The 16,165-nt window shown below is 36.6% G+C and overlaps 1 protein-coding gene across 50 annotated transcripts in view; it reads left to right on the top strand.

Annotated features, from left to right (window-relative positions):
• Positions 1–13,676, top strand: part of SLMAP (sarcolemma associated protein) — a 142,174-nt gene extending 128,498 nt beyond the window's left edge. For 31 of the 50 annotated variants that reach the window (XM_044384946.3, XM_044384958.3, XM_026501085.4 and 28 more), the window contains 5 exons: positions 182–502; positions 949–1,066; positions 3,890–4,061; positions 7,950–8,084; positions 11,750–13,676. In XM_044384946.3, coding sequence (XP_044240881.1) covers positions 182–502; positions 949–1,066; positions 3,890–4,061; positions 7,950–8,084; positions 11,750–11,842 — 839 coding nt within the window. In that variant the 3' untranslated portion in view covers positions 11,843–13,676. Of the gene's footprint in view, positions 1–181; positions 503–948; positions 1,067–3,889; positions 4,062–7,949; positions 8,085–10,274 lie in introns of all 50 variants that reach the window. The other 19 variants (XM_048226528.2, XM_048226535.2, XM_048226541.2 and 16 more) reach the window with 2 other exon arrangements.
• The last annotated feature ends 2,489 nt before the right edge of the window (positions 13,677–16,165 follow it).

The following is a 16,165-nucleotide window of genomic DNA, read 5'->3' on the forward strand; positions in this document are numbered from 1 at the left end:
TGTTTCTGTATTTTGACATTTTCTGCATTAACATGGATTGCTTGAACTGTTTAATCAAAAGCAACAAACAGCTCTGACAGCCTGGGCTGTGCAGTAACTACAATCCCATTTGGGCTGTTCATTTTATTTGTAATTGCTTTGGTCAAAGAGAATGATGGATCAATAAATATACTTTTTGTAGCCCAACTACAGAGGTTACACATCAATATTGAGAATCTCCGGGAGGAGAAGGACAGTGAAATCACAAGCACTCGAGATGAACTGCTTAGTGCCCGAGATGAAATTTTGCTCCTTCATCAAGCAGCAGAAAAGGCTGCCTCTGAGCGGGACACTGACATTGCCTCGTTACAAGAAGAGCTTAAGAAGGTGCGAGCTGAGCTTGAGCGGTGGCGGAAAGCAGCGTCTGAATATGAGAAAGAAATTACGAGTCTGCAAAATAGTTTTCAGCTTCGATGTCAGCAGTGTGAGGACCAGCAGAGAGAGGAAGCAACAAGGCTACAAAGTGAGTGCGCATATTTTACATAAAGCTCTCAACTCTTGACAATGATAACTTTATAACTTGCACAAAATAACCATTTGGGCTATTTTTCTCTGTGATAATAGTTTAGTTGCATAAAGCAATGTTTTTATATGGGACTATAAACATTGTTCAGGTCCGAAAGTTCTACAATAAATTGAAATTTTTTTACAATTTTATATTTCAATATTACTGAAATTATTTGTCTTATAAAAGTGAGGTAGGAAGAAAATATCGAAGTTCAAGGTGATGGCACTTACCTGAGATATAGATGCAAAATAAACAGGAACCAAAGAATAGCCATGTAAAATTTTACTACATGTTTTTAAGGGGGGGCAAGTATGTTTTTCTCTGAAATATTTCCCTTATCCTTTGAATTATTATAGAAGTTATGTTCCTATATTAATGAATATGTTTTGGGACTATTTTAGGTGAACTAGAGAAGTTGAGAAAGGAATGGAATGTATTGGAAACCGAATGCCATTCTCTAAAAAAGGAAAATGTTTTGTTATCATCAGAACTGCAGCGGCAAGAAAAAGAATTGCACAAGTATGCAAGAACTCTTTTAGCTTCAAAATATTTCTTTATCTTAAATTTTCATCTAAATTAAATTTAAATTTGATACTTAAATACCTTTTTGGAGCAAAATGTTCATCCAGACTCTTTTTGGCTATTTGACAGGTTAAGCACACTAACTGAATACTTCAGCAGGTTTTTGTTTTGGTTTTTTTTTTAACTTCCACCATCATCCTACGTGTCCTTTCCTTTTGGTGTACTCCAGGAATATACATTCGTGGACTACAGCTCCCCACCTCCCACCAAGGCCCTAAACAAACAAACAGCAAAGATCTATACTTATGATTAAATTTGTCCTATAAACTAAATGATAAAAATTTCAAATGTAAGTTGTTTTTCTTTCACGCCAGTGATTCCTTCTGCTGGTAAGGGTAATCAGGAGATGACTATAATAAAGAATTTATACCACTGAAAGATACAGATTCAGCTTTTGAATTTCACAGAGTTATACAAAGAGTAATAATATATAAAATCAAGAACTCTCCAAAACCAGTTATATCTTTCTCATATCCAGTACCTTACAAGCAAACCAATGAATGCAATAAATTTATGCCACCAAATTTAGTGGAGTCCTGTTTTCCCATCAACATTTGTTGTATAGTTTAAAATTGATTTTTTTCCTTAAAAATTTGATCCATTCCATATTTTTATTTGAACACTATTTATGTTCTAATTCAGAATATAGAAATAGTACGTGTTTATTATTTAGGCAACTCTTAATTAATCCATTTCCCTCACCACAGTACACCAGAAATGGGACTCTTTACTGTCTCGTTAGCCTGTGTTTATACTCCTAAAGAGCATCAGGGTTAGCAGAAGCTCAGTGATCAACGTCAAGGTCAGTTCCCATAAAAACAAGCTTTAGGAGAAAACAAAGAAAGGACTAGATACATCAGAAAATAGTAAGCCTCATTACCTGCTTATAAGCAATAAAAATTGTAATAGACTATCCATCTTTAAAAATCAAGAACTAGTTGAAGGAACAAGGTGTGCTGACTTATTCTCTAAGATACTTTCTTACAATACCATGTTTTAATAGTATCTGTTGTGTCCTGTCTTTTCAGTCTTTTCATACATTTATTTATATTACTTTTTAAATGTTTAGAGATAATTAGTAACAAGAAGTAAACATGTTTATAACATGGAAAATTCTGTAAAAAGAATTCCAAAATCTGATTAGGACACAACTATATACACATGTGAGTGTATATGTACCAACTGATTATGTTGACAGCACATTTGGGCAATTGTTTGGTTTAAAATGAGTGTAAGATGATGTAGACATTCAAATTCTTCATATTTGGAATCTTAGGGAATCCGTTTAGTTTGATGTTCTATTAAGCAAGAAATAGTGTTCTTTGATTACTAGTATTGATTATCTTAAATTATTCCTGCCTTGGGATTATTGATATTTTAAAGATTTAAACTTGATCCTTCTTTTTTGAGATGTAATTAACTAGAATCTGGCAAGTTGTTAAATGCTATTTTTTAAATCACTTCAGATTTTTTGAAGTGTTGCAAAGCAGCAAACGCCTTATAACTTAGAAGCATACAGTTTTAAAATATTAGGTCCCAGAAGGGTGGAATATATCATATCATTAGTCAGAGTTGTCTGCCTAAACTCACATAAACTATTTACGACAAATTCTGTTTCCTAAACTTTTCTGGTTTAGTGGCACTCTAACTTTATTTGGCAAGCCTCCTCAGCATTTAAGTAGTATTTAGTAGTTAGTCTTTCTTTACAGAGTCTTCTATACCACTTAGTTCTTAGCTATATTGGGCTGACATCACACTCACCCCTCAAGAATTTGCCTGCCATACAATCAGAATGGATTTATACTCCATAGTTCCTTCGTTAACAGTATTGAGTCTGAGTCTTATGATCCATTCTGAGAAGCATAAAACTGTCATCTTGAAAACTTTATTCTCCTTTAGCTATTTCTGTTGTGGATGGGAGCCACATCCTTTCAAACAGCTACACTATGTAGGTCTTTTGTTTTTTGTTGTTTGTGATATAGAAGGAATTGAACAAAGAATTTCTATTCCTGCCTATCAAGCTGTTTTCCTAGTGTGTAAATTGGATTTTTTTACATCAAGTCACAAAAGTAATTATAGAATTTAAGCCAGAGAACAGCCTCAAATTATTGAGTTCAGTCTTCTTATTTGACAGTGGAGGGCACTGAGACTCTCCTTGTGTTATTTGTGTCTGTGTAACATGGTGCCTAGCACAGAGTTCAGGAAATGCTTCCTCAGAGAAGGAAACTGCACCAGTTAAGTGACTTGCTCAGCTGGGCTCTAGAACCCCGCCTCCTGGTTCTTTGTGTCATGCTTTTCCCCCAATTTGGTGTTTTCATTCGAGTAGGTTTATCTTTACTTGAGCCACCAGTGGCTCCTAAGCTTTAAGTTTTTGTCCCCCATCCTATTTGTCAAGTACTTAAATAAGAAAATAGTTGAAATATGTGCTGATTTCCTAGGGAAGCCCCACACTGAATCTTTTTATGAAACAATTAATATAATGTGATGTAACAAAATATACAGTTAGTCACCTCCTACTTCCACTTTTAAGATTTCAGCCTCTGTGCATATTTCAATCTGAAAATAGAACACAGCTTTAAACAAGCAATTTTTTTAGTATTTTAATGCTTTTTATGTATTGAACATATCCTGTTCTCTTTTATATGTTTTTCGTCCTCTGAAATTTCCTCCATCCCTCCTAGTGAAATGTATGAGAAATTGGACTTCCTGCTATATCTAATTTCTATATAAATTGAATAACTATCAATATTTATGTTGCAGTTCTCAGAAGCAGAGTTTAGAGCTTACCAGTGATCTCAGCATCCTTCAGATGACTAGGAAACAGCTTGAGAATCAAGTGGGATCCTTGAAAGAACAGCATCTTCGGGATTCAGCTGATTTAAAAACTCTTCTCAGTAAGGCTGAAAACCAAGCAAAGGATGTACAGAAAGAGGTAAAGCGAAAAGACATCATGAGCCCAATTATGGTTGGACTTAAAGCCAAAAGCAAATCAGATATTCATGCTAGTTAGAAATAAAGAGAAGCAGGAGTCACATTACCCGTCACAAAGTTGATACTTGGAGCATCTCTGCTTGGTGATTTCTAGCTGTGTATCATGGTCCATACATAGAGAATGCATCAGTAGGGTTTGGTCTCAAAAATATAAATATACAAAATTATATTAAAATTTTTTCTCTACCAGTTAGTTGACCTATATGAGAAGCCCTTTGTATACCAGATTACTCAATTCATTGTTTATCTTTCAAAGACAGTATCATATTTAACTTAGAATACTTTTGGAAAGCAAGGTGGGGCCACACCATAATGCTGTCTAAAGCCCTCAGTGACACTGACCTGAAAGTTATGTAAAATTCACCTCATAGCCAGCCAGCCAAACACATGTTCTGTGACCTTTTACTTTCTTCTCCTGCACTCCCACCTCTTTTCCCCCTTCTTCTCCCCTTCTTCACAAATATGCATGCTCATTTTTCATGTCATTTTGCTTAAAACCTTGACTTGGGTGGCTTTAAAAAAAAAAATCATGTTAAAAATGGTGAGGGCTGATTTCGGAGTAGAGACCCCACCCAGCCTCTTTCTGAGCAAAAACTTGAAGTTGACAGCAGGGCAAGGAGAGCTGCATTCAGTCCTGCCACCTTATCCTACTCCCTGCATTGAGTCCTGGCCAGCTCAGGGGACAGAGAAGGCTGGTGCACCTTGACCTTCTGGTCAGGGCCCATCTCAGTTGTAGACTCTCCTAAATGAAGGGTTCGTTATTCATAGAAGGAAGTTGAAGACAACTCTTTGTCTTTAATAACAAATTTCTCTAAAATTGTTTTTAGAAAATCTGTTCAATCAATGCAGTTTTTCTTTGCACTTCCCTTTCCCTTGTAGTATCCTCAAAGTGGACATGATTATTCTTCTGTCTTCATGTTTGTTCTTAAAGAAAAAAAAACCTGTAACATTTTTTATTTACATGTGGCCATATTGATTTTGTAATATGTTCGTTTTTGTCTTCTTGCTAAGGATATGTGTTCTGGGAGCAATCTCATTTTACTTATTTGGAACACAAATTTTGTGCCAAAGTAAATATCCTAGTATTTAATACTGTAAGCACTTTGTGTCCTTCCAGTCCATATGCCATAATTCTTTCAAAATCTGGGAAGAATGCTGTGGTTGGAAGATGATTCTGTTGTATGTTACTCTGAATGCATTGGCCGTTTTGTTGCATTATTTGTTTGCCTGTTTTTGGTCACTGAACAATCAGTGAGAAATGCTTTAACTGCTTCCACAAATGGCAGTGGCATGTTGTCACAGCATCTAAATTGTTGATAGCTTCGGATTGCATTAAATGCAGCACATTTAAAAATATGTGTGAACTTGTCAATATGTTTCTTTTCTATTTTCTTGTTCAGTGTTTTCCATTGTGAAATGATGTGTAGTCATCACACTCCTTTGTAATGTAAAATTGCTTCTCTTTCTGTTTGTCCTGATGTCAACTATTGGATACTAGTCTGTAACTAAAATGTTCTCTAATGAGGTTCTTATATCTGTGTAATCCACTGCAAATGAATTACTACCTTTTATTAATGCACATATATTCTCTTTCAACATTTCCCTTTTGTTCTCCTTTCTCTCATAGAATCATGCTTAATGTGCACAGTATCATGTATCTTCAGCACTGTAACAGGCTAAACTATTACAAGCTAAGCAAGCCAGATATGATTATTTTTATGAAGAAGAACCAAAGGTGTTGGTAATATTGTGTGGTATTTTCCTCTTAATCAGAACTGAGCTCCTTTCTCACCTTCAAGTTAGAAAGCAAGAGGGAGCAAAAATGCTATCCAAGCCAGGTGTGAAACTAAGGCTGCAGAAGGTGACCTTTTGTTCCAACAATTAAATTTTATATGTATGGCAACTTGTATTTGAACATTTAACCAAAAAAAAAAAGTACATGAGAAAGTAAATTTTAATCCTCAAGTATTAAGAGAAAAATAATGGTATATCATCTTTATATCTGACTTAAGAAAAGCATCTTTATACTTTAGTAGGGATATCTATAGTTTAAAAATTCATAAAACGTTGAGTACACAAGTCCATGGTGCAAAGACTGACTCAGGAAAGTTGTCTGGCTTCACCACCTTGCTCTGGGGCCAGAACCCCTCCCACCCTGCTCACATGCTGAAGGTAAACAGTAGGCTCTTCCTGACTGAGCTGCTTTCCTGTCACTCTGCCTCACAGCCCCTGGAATGGAGAAATGATTAAGTGCTTCGGTGTAAAGGGCAGGCTGGATGTAAGAATAGTGGAAAAGGAAAGTAAAGGAGAATTTAGGTCAGCAAAGCAGTTTTCACTTATCCTTTATTAGTCACTGTTAAGAATCAGATCATTGAGAATTGATTATGTTCTAAGAGACTAGTCTAGGTACACTGGATTTGCTTTGGCAGCCTGCCGGCAACCTTCTGCCTTGTGGAAGGAAGTCCACAGACCCCACAAAAAAAGCTGTCATAAAGTCCAGGAATCTTATTCTGTAGTTCATTGTCTGGCATACTACCTGGACTTGTTCTGGAAACACTGTTAGGTAACAGGGAGTTCCTTTCACATTTTACCTCCCTCTCTATACCCGTATCTTTCTTTCCACTTACTGGTGATCTCTCTGCTGACTCGAGAGATCTCCCCACCCCCACCTCTTCTGATTAATGTTTTTATACATTTACATCCTGCTTAGTATTTCTCTTTGGAGTACATAATGATGAGCTCCTAATTAATCACTCCAGAGTATTTGCATTATTCAGAAGCACCACGTAAAGGTGTCCTTTATTGAGAAATTTCTAGGAGATAGGTGGAAAGAGGAGAAACCTTTGAAGTATGCTGGTCCCATGGTGTATGCATATTATTCCCAGCCCTTGTCTTTCTTTCTTCCTTCTAAAACCTTTAGAGATGGCAGAATGGAGGCTGAGACAGAGGCATAACCAGCGGTAGAACAGTTTTTGCTCTTTGACTGGGAGCCCAGCTTGCATGTAAGATGCAGTATCTAGAAGCAGAACCAGTCAGAATTCCTGCCTCCTGGGCACTTAGAGGCAAGCCATACTATGTCTTGCATGACCTCACCTGTATTCAGAGGAGAGCTTGTCTGTCTGAATGTCAAATTATGAACATTTTTCAATGAACAATTTTTCAGAACAGAAAGTGGCATGTTTCACTCTAGAAAAATATTTATCAGGAACAGATTTGTAAAAGTTATTTACTGATGCTTATAAGTTTTAGGTCGAAAAATAGAAATGTCCCAATCATAGTGGTTAGTACTTTAGATATATTTCTTTACATCATTTGCCTAGAAGTTCATTTTTCCAGAACACTTTACTACCCAGTGATGCCTGTGTGAAGGAAAGCCTGATGGGAGTTAGTACTTCTTACTTCAGGACGAAAATAGCTTGGCTGACATTGGTTACCAGGATATAAACTCAGACTTCCTAACATTGCCATTTAATTAGCCTACAGAGTTTTTCTGCACTTGCTTTTCTTTTGCTCGTTTTGAAAATTATTTTATTTTTCCTCTAACTCACTCAATGGAAAGAGTGACCCTTTATATTAGAAACAGATGACACAATGGTGATTTCTCTTATTTTTTTTTTAAACTCCAGGGCCAGAAAGTTCTTACATAGACTAAAGTTAACATTAAAGACTTCCTATTATTAGTGCAAATGATTCTTATCCTCCTGAAAACAAAAAGGCTTGACTCTGGTGTTGCAGGTGGCTAATAAGGTCTGGTATTTAGCCTGACTAGAACCATAACTTCATACCCATTTTAAGTTGAGTCTGCACACTCTTTTTTCTTTGCCTTTAGTATGAAAAGACACAGACTGTACTCTCAGAACTGAAGTTGAAGTTTGAAATGACTGAGCAGGAAAAACAATCAATCACAGATGAGCTCAAACAATGTAAAGACAACCTGAAGCTGCTCCGAGAGAAAGGAAATAATGTAAGTGTTTGCAAACTTGGCTTAGCTTTGACTGAGAGGCAGGTGAGAGCCCTGAAATGGATTTTTCAGAGGATTTTATTACTAATTTGAGAAATTAAGGCCTGTAGTACATGAACTAAGCTTTTCATTATGAAATTCCATGATGGAATCATTGTGCTGTCAAATCTTTGAGTAAGAATTTGCCCCTTTGGGGCGCCTGGGTGGCACAGCGGTTAAGCGTCTGCCTTCAGCTCAGGGCGTGATCCCGGCGTTCTGGGATCGAGCCCCACATCAGGCTCCTCCGCTATGAGCCTGCTTCTTCCTCTCCCACTCCCCCTGCTTGTGTTCCCTCTCTCGCTGGCTGTCTCTATCTCTGTCAAATAAATAAATAAAATCTTAAAAAAAAAAAAAAAAAAGAATTTGCCCCTTTAACCTGTATCCCTAGAAGAGCCTGAGGACTGCCTGGAGGAAGAGCCTTGTTTGCAAGAAAATAATTTACCTAAGAACTGTCAGATTTTCCCAGATGAATCTGAAGTTCTGTCACCAAGCCATCATCTGGCACTTCATTTCTCCTGCTGAGAAATGAAGCACTGTACCACCAGGGACCCACCTAAGAAAGAGTAGTACATGTTGACTCCTTAGCATCAAAAAATGGAAACTTAATAATGGTTTTCATTTTATACTAATAATGTTCTCACTAAGGCATATTCCTAAAAAGTTTAGTTATCTTTTTGACCTCCTATAAATATTAGGGAATATTTGTTGAGTTTTTGTAGGGCTGTGTGTGTGTGTGTGTGTGTGTGTGTGTGTGTGTGAAATTGGAACATTTTTATATAAATTGAGTTTACTATTAGTTTGTTTTTCATTTACTAGAAAGGCAGATGGTCTTTAAAAAGATGTTATACTAAATAAATGTTGTGTTCTACGTTTCGGTTATCATTGCCTTTGTGGGCCCTAACTGATGGCTGTTCAGTGTAGTTGGTTGTGCTCTGACTTATTTCAAATCCCTGTCATGGCTTGGACACTGCAGTGGTATAAGCCACACACTTCCTACAGAGGAGAGCACTCTGCTTAACTTTGCCACACAAGTACAAAAGAGTGATGTTGCATGGCCGTCCGATTACACAGTTGCACACAGAATGCTCATGAGTTGTGTCCAACTGTCCTTTGCTAAAGAAAGTCTTAGTTTTTTAGAAAATGGAGGCTTGTTGTTTAGGTGGAAGCCCTTCAGAAGTTGATAATTTGGGTATGGAGCCTTTATGCTAAGCAAAATTGATTGCATTTATTTTGAAAATGTAGATTATGGAACTCTTCCGAAGTCAGATCATAATGGTTTGGTTACTTCTCTCTTTTGTGTTAATTCATATCTTTCTGAGTATGGAATTTCAGTCCACCTTCTATTAAATTAACCTGTGAAGACATCTAGCATAATCAGAATGGATCCCTCTGTACTATTTAGAGCCTTTCAAAAGTAACCTGGCTATTATTATTTATAGTTATACCAATAATTTGCCTTAAAGGTGAATTTCCTTTTTCAATGGTATTAGACTTAAGGTACTAAATTTTTCTCTGTAATAAAACTCATTGTAGTAACTCCTTCCAATTTTAAAAATTAATTATATTCTGGTAACATAACTGAAAGCCCTGAGACTCAGCTGCCTGTCTTTATATATCAGATGTTTATCACACATTGTGTTGGATCTCTTGCTTGGTTTAGGAAGCATGTATCACAAGGTATTTTATTTTTAAGCTTGAAAGCAATACCATCTCAGGCAAGAGAATTTGGGTTTAAAAAAAGGTTTTTCAGTGGAGGGGTAAAATAAACTTTAGTCATTTCCAAGGGAAGACATTATCAAATAATGGATTCCAGCTATGGAACAAAAATCATGTAAGGTCCAGCAGAGCATCAGTTGGTGAAGTGTTGCCATTGCTCTGTCTTAAAGTGCTACGTTTCATTAGGGTCCCAGGGACACCCACATCATCCACTGCCTCCAGCTATTCCTTTTAAACTGGTAGTTACATACCACAGTCCCATCATTCTGGATTGTATTAGATGTCTTTAAAATGTTTGAATCAGTGCAAAACCTGAGTGCTATTACTTCTCTTACTTCAGTCTTCCTACCCTCCTTCCCACCCCCCTGGGATCTAAATCATCTTACCTGATTTTTTTTTATAGCATAAAATGATTTTAATATCCCTTCCCTTCTTTAGCCTTCCATATTACAACCCGTCCCAGCCGTATTCATCGGCCTATTCCTGGCTTTCCTGTTTTGGTGTTTCGGTCCATTGTGGTAGAGAAAGGTACAAGCACTACTGTTGAGTCCTTGTCTGTTTGTCCCCGTCACCTGTTTGTGCCATATTTGTAATATAGTGCATGGCAAAACCACACAGGTATTTTGTTACCTGAAGCAAACCCTTCATTTAGTATGCCATGTCTTGTGTCATACGAATGAATTGAACAATCAACTAATCACATAACATTTTGTCTTGTTTCCTTTGTAGTACTTCTAACCATGAATTAATTCCAACCTAACCAGTTGTTAATGAGCTGCCTTTAACTGAGTCTTTGTCTTTAGCAAACTGGAGTAAACTAAGAGTTGCTGCAATATTAGTACCCCTTCCCAGTTACATGTTTAATCAGATTTGAATGAGAAATGAAGCGTTTGCCTCTTTGAAGTTTTCAGCCAGCTTTCTTCCCCTCCTCCTCTCCGTCTTCTTTTCCATAGTGTAGAGTTTCTTCCTTTCAACCCTTTGCCTATATTTACACTGTGGCTATGAAGATGAAAAAGGATGAGATTAGCATAATGGGCCAGGCCATTGGCTCACAATCTCAACCCCAACGTGCATTTACTTATGAGTGTATAAACCTATCCCATATCTCTCTGAGCCTTGATCTGCAACATCAGAATATCTCTTTAAAAGCCAGCTTTCTCAATAAGACTCTCAGAACACTAGTGAAAATAAAGCTATCAGCCAGAGCAGGTTGATTTTATAAGGCCCTCTGAAAGTTAACAGGGACTCGCCCACCCATGCTTGCCTGTAACAGGCATGTGTGTTAGTAGAACATATGAGATAATCACATTGACATTACTACATTGGACATGGTCTTTACCACAATTATCAAAGAGGCAGGGTCCTAATAGTACTTCCCTATCTTGAACCCCATCTGATCTTGTCTTCTGTGGTTTCACATTAGAGGATCAAAGCTTAGACCATTTTCTTTCTGTCACCTTACTCCCCAGCTCCTTGTGCAAAACTACCCCAACATACAAATCTGGTTTTCATCAAGAAATAAATATCTTAGGCAGACATGTATTCCAGGCATCCGTGTACATCATTTAGTTGTATAGATACTGGAGTAAGTAAAGCAGGCTGAGCCCACAGGGTTTCTTAGAAGTCACTATTAGGTTTCAGCTGTAACAAAATTGAAAACTACCCAAGACTTTCCTGAGCTGTATCAGGCTTCCACACCACTGTCCTCTAAAAGCGTTCCTGTTGTTAATGGCTCTCCTCACACCTGCACTCTCGAACCTTTTTTCCTTTTCTTTTTAAAATGTATTCTAATGCAAAGATCAGGTTTTTCTAATATTCTGTTAAGTATTCAGGACTCTCTGGAACCAAGGGGTTAATAGGTATGAAAAGAGAGGGAAGAATGTGATATTGACTCTTGGTTTCTTTCCACACAGAAACCCTGGCCCTGGATGCCCATGTTGGCTGCCCTGGTTGCGGTGACAGCCATCGTGCTGTACGTGCCAGGTCTGGCCAGAGCTTCTCCATGAGAGCGTTTCTTGAGTCCGTACACCGTCCTCCCTTTAGAAGCTGGCATCACACTCATGCTGGGGACAAACAGAACCATTTTCTTCCTTTTTACCTCTTAAGACAGCAGAAGTGCAAGAATACAGCTGTAGGGTCATTGCTTTAAATTATATAAAATGTATCTATCTATAAAGAGGATATAAAATTGTGACTTTATTCTACTGTAAGCAATAATTTGCTTGCAATTTTTCATGTAATTTTTAAATTAGTATGTTGAGATTCTGAATATTATGGTGGCCTAAAGTAGGCTTCTTGGTACACCAAATTATTTATAACATTAAATTTGTGGGTATTTTACTCTGAATTCTAATGGCCAGATAATTCATTTTTCTGATTCGATAACTACCCAAACCAAACAACCAATACATACATGGGAAGAGAGGCCCTGTGTGCTCAGTGCCTATCAGTTTGAAATATATACACATATATATATATTTTTTACATATTTACGCCATTTTTACTTGTTATAAAACCACTGAGCTATTGGGAACAAGACTTAGAGACAACTATTTGCGTGGATTTTCTTTCTTTCTTTCTTTCTTTCTTTCTTTCTTTCTTTCTTTCTTTCTTACTTTCTTTTTTAAGGAGAAATACACTTGGAAAATATTCTGTTCTAGTGATAATTTGGGGAATATGTGCACGCTTGTTCAGCCTTAATGTGACTTGACGATGTGGAGGACATCAACTTTGAAAAACTTTCCATGAGAGTGTGTATTTTCTTGAGCAAACTGAAGTATTTCTGGGAGCAAAAACAGTAATTCTACAATTTCAGTGCAGTAAACCAAACTGTTGAGTCAATTGGAATGTAATTTATTAAACCTCATGTATTTAAAGAGATATTTTCTTTAAAAGCCAAGTTACTTTCTCATATACAGCATTTTAGGAAGCATGATTTTTTTTTTCTATCATCTCTTCCTCCAAGCATGTTTAATTGAAGAAAGAATTAATATCTCTTTAGATAAGCTTTTACTGACTTAATTTGGTTATGGTATTTCAAAGCTAATTCATGTTCAAGGTGAGCTGTTGTTACCTACCAACAGATTTCCTGGTTGGGTATGCAAATGGTTATTTTCTTTTTACTGTTGTTAATTGGGACGTTCTGTTTATGAGAAGCATTATTCCCAAGATTAATAGTGTTCCATGCACAGTGAAGCACCTAAACACTGCTTGATGTTATCAATTTAAAACACAGAAGTGAAAGTTTAGCTATGGTTTTGTGCGGCACCACAGTTATGTCAATAAAATTTATTTAGGTCATAGAATATCCTAAAGAATCACATAGTTAAATTTTTCAGTCAATGGAGACTGGGAGGGAATGTCAGTGAGTTGGCTTGAATGTTCTGTGGCAATCCACAGGCCTAGCCAAATGTTGAAATAGAAGTTTAGAATATAATTTGCCTTGTGATGTTTGGCAGTCATTGTTTATACTTTAAAGGTTATATTTTAAGCTATTTGGGATTTGCTGTTGGGAGGATCACTAGATTTATGGAGGAATTAGTCACAAATGACTTGTAGAAAATGCTGTCATATAGTTCATTTCATCATTTTCTGTTGCAGGAAGCCACTCCACCACAGAATGCTAATATGCCAGTGGTACCCAGTACCTCTTGTATATAGGTTATTGCAAATATTGTTCTGAAATGCTTAACTTCAGAATTACATTTTTTAAAGTAAATAATTGTTTTAAATCTATTTTGTAAAGATATAAAGTACAATAGAATTTCTGGAGTACAGATTAAACTATTTGCACTAACACACGTGATGTGCATGATTTAATAAAATAACTTTACTCCCCTATGCATTTTCGAGTTGGATATCATTGAAATTCTTAGTGTGGACTCTACTGTTAGATTGTTAATAATCTTTTCTTGAAATGACTCTTAATGCAATATTATATATATTTGGTGTTCTTCAGGGTTTAAAAGAAAACACTGAGCTGTTTCCTTCAAGTTTTATTAGCCTTTTATTTAACTTACTACTCTAATTTTTCCCCCTTTTATGATGGTTATTGTTAAAACGTGACTCACTTGCCAGACAAGTCTCTTTAAATGTAAAGTCTAGTATCAATATTTACTTTATTCAAATTGAATTAATGGGTTTTTGTAGTTAACTGCAAGTTTTTCTTAATATAAATGAGCCTATTCATAAGCAATACCTCCAGTTTCTTCAGTTCACTTCCAGGTTGAATAAAGAGTAGGATTATTCACTGGTGGTGATAGTCATTAAGAAATTTTAATCACAGTAGTTAAGATTGAACAACCCTATAATGATGCATTTAAGAATTACCCAGAGGTGCTACATGGCCGGCTCAGAAAAGCAAAGGAACGTGGCACGTGAAGTTAAACAGATCCTTACTGGCCTCCTGGCTGGGCCTCTTAGCAGCTTTTGCCTCGGCAAATCACTGATCTTCTCTGAGTCTCTGTTTCCTTGTTTGTAAAATGGAGAGAGTCATATCTACATGACTAGTGGTAGTATGAAAATTAAAAAGGTAACATGTGAAGTGTCATTTGAGTGGTAAATAAGTGTTTATGAGAATCTCACACTGGGAAAACTGCAAATGTCTTAAGTTTTAGGGGAACCAGTACAGCTATTTAAAGTGAATTGGTTGACTCAACTGTTGAGACTTTCTATGTGTGTGAACGAGACATAACTGCAGTGTCGTGAATCCTGAGAAAGCTTCATCACCTAGCTCTGTTCGTCCCCTTCATGATTGTGTCTTTGGGAAGTAATATGCTTAGTTTGATAATGAGCCAAGGCTTAAAACAGTTTGGAATTCTTGTTGCAACTGCCTTCAGAGTCACTTTGGGTCACATGTGAAAACCAGTCACACTGCTGAATAGTCAGAGGCTTGCGATTAAAAATACTATTGCCTCGCCTGATCTCTCACTTTAATCACCAGATTCGACCCCCAGTGATTCTCGGCTCCTTTCAGTGATTATATCTGCTGTCAAAAGGACGGAAATCTGCTACCTACCAACTACATACAAATCAACTTTGTTAAAAATGTACAGCCTTGTTTCAGAAATTCACTTCTGGAAATTTTGAAAACAAAATTATGTGCGCTAAATTTTGACTACTAGGACATTTAATGTAGCTTTTTTTTTTTTTTTTTTTGTAATAGAGATGGGTAAATAACCTAAATATCCAGCAGTGGGTCATTGGTTAAATAAATTAATATTGTCACCCTACAGATTACTGTGCTTGCAAAGTATTTGGGGAGATATTCATAAGGTATATTAAGGTAAAAGAAAGAGGCTGCCTGTGTAGAATAACCCTGGTTTTAAAGAGAAAAATGTAGACATATAGGATATGTTTATACCAGGAGGACTCAGATGTATACCTAGGCTAAATAAGCAGTGCTTTTGTCAGTGTGATTGTGGGTCAGTTATCTTCTCCTTTTATAATTTCTGATTTATTTATAGTCATAAATATATGTTGCTTTTGTAAATTTTTTAAAAGTTTTTTGGTTTTGTTTTGAATTAGAAACAAAAAGTATTCTGCAGAATTCCAAATTGGTTTCCATAATTGAATGAGTAAGTAACTTGTCAGAGTACCTACATTTAAAGGGACTGATGTTTATTTTGCACTTAATGAATTCTGGTATGTTCATTTAAAAATACGGACTTACACTTTTAAACATGCTTTGTGAATATGTGTACATAGAATTAGAATCCTGGAAGAGGCCTTAACTATCCATTCTCACCTTTTTGCCTATCAAAGAAAAAAATCCAGGGAATTTTTGACTCAGAGTAAGAATAATTGTTACCTAGTTGAGAATTATGATTACTTTGTTTTTTGCTACTCCACATTATATCCCAGGCTTAGATGGTTTTCTCTCCATTCATTTAGCAAATACTTATTGAGTGACTGGTATGAGGCACTGGACTAGGTCCTGACAGTCCCTATTGTCACAGAGCATTTGGTGTAGAGGAGAAATACAGGCACGGAAGTTGGCATTTACAATACTGTGTAGTAGAGGAAGACACAGGAGCCAGTGGGACCATAGAAGAGGGGTACATTTCCTCTCACTTTCAGCCACCCAGCCACCCAAGCCAGAGACATCTGGCCGTGGAGCCAAAGGTAAGTTTCCATTCTAGGAGGTCAGGGTAACAGGACTGGTTTCTTTCGAAATACCTGGCTTTGCAAACCATTAAGATCTGAGATTGATTTTCCTAGAAAAGACATTGTAATTGGAAAGCGTTTTTTTTTTTTAAGATTTATTTATTCTTAGAATCTCAAGCAGACTCTGCTGAGCACAGAGCCCGATGTGGGGCTTAGTCTCACAA

This window comes from Ursus arctos, unplaced genomic scaffold (assembly GCF_023065955.2).
Source record: "Ursus arctos isolate Adak ecotype North America unplaced genomic scaffold, UrsArc2.0 scaffold_14, whole genome shotgun sequence".
NCBI classification, from domain to species: Eukaryota; Metazoa; Chordata; class Mammalia; order Carnivora; family Ursidae; genus Ursus; species Ursus arctos.